The following is a 903-nucleotide window of genomic DNA, read 5'->3' as shown; positions in this document are numbered from 1 at the left end:
TAACAGATATACCGCAGCAAGCAGCAAGCAGCAGAAGCTAGCATCACACACTAACAGATATACCGCAGCAAGCAGCAGAAGCTAGCATCACACACTAACAGAACAGATATACCGCAGCAAGCAGCAGAAGCTAGCATCACATCACACACTAACAGATATACCGCAGCAAGCAGCAGAAGCTAGCATCACACACTAACAGACAGTTCCCACAGCCAGGCCATCATGCTGCTGAACAGCCTTTGAGCCCTTCACACCGACACACATGTCTGTACATTAACCACTTCAACCCTAGCATCCCATAGTCCGGGGGGGGGGGGGGGGACATTCTCAGGAAATAGCCCATCGTCAAGCTCACTACGCGTCACATGTTTGCTAAAGGGGTTTGGTGTAGAGGAAATAAAAGAGTTGACCCCGGTCAAGTAAATTAGTTTACCAGGGTTTCAGTGGTTCACTTTATGTCCTCTACTGGGTGCCCTTTTGACTCACACTATGCTGCAGGTACATTATGGACCTGCCTCTCCATACGCTGATCGTATACACACACATATGCTCATACATTTTAGTGTATATTTAAATAATAAACACTGTGTCACCTGCTGTGTATTTCACTACGTACAGTAAATACCTCTGCACCATTCTTGTGCCCACTGCCTATACATGTATATATTATACCTACACCTACAGTATAGAGTATACCGTCCTATAACTTTTATGCGATTCTGAGTACTGCAGCCGAAGTGAAAACATCGTGAAACTGCACTATACAACAACTTCGTTTACTCACATGTTCGGTTAAGAGCCTGAGGTTAGGGCTAGATTCAGGGTTAGGGTTAGTAATAGTCGGACAATGGGTACAATAGGGATGTACCAATGAGACATCTTTGGCAGATATCGATATCCGAT

The 903-nt window shown here is 45.1% G+C and overlaps 1 protein-coding gene across 1 annotated transcript in view; it reads right to left on the bottom strand.

Moving 5' to 3' along the window:
* The window catches only part of LOC310868548 (nuclear factor 1 X-type-like), a gene marked incomplete at its 5' end in the record, with an annotated part of 34,027 nt that extends 33,391 nt beyond the window's left edge, over nt 1-636 (bottom strand). The window contains one exon of the mRNA XM_083779008.1: nt 626-636. Within this exon, the coding sequence (XP_083635134.1) occupies nt 626-636 (11 nt within the window). The remainder of the gene's footprint in view (nt 1-625) is intronic.
* Nucleotides 637-903: the final 267 nt, after the last annotated feature.

The sequence above is a fragment of the Protomyctophum parallelum genome (assembly GCF_964188405.1).
Source record: "Protomyctophum parallelum genome assembly, chromosome: 13".
NCBI classification, from domain to species: Eukaryota; Metazoa; Chordata; class Actinopteri; order Myctophiformes; family Myctophidae; genus Protomyctophum; species Protomyctophum parallelum.
Note: the sequence above shows the minus strand (reverse complement) of the source record. Positions and strands in the feature narration are given on the sequence as shown.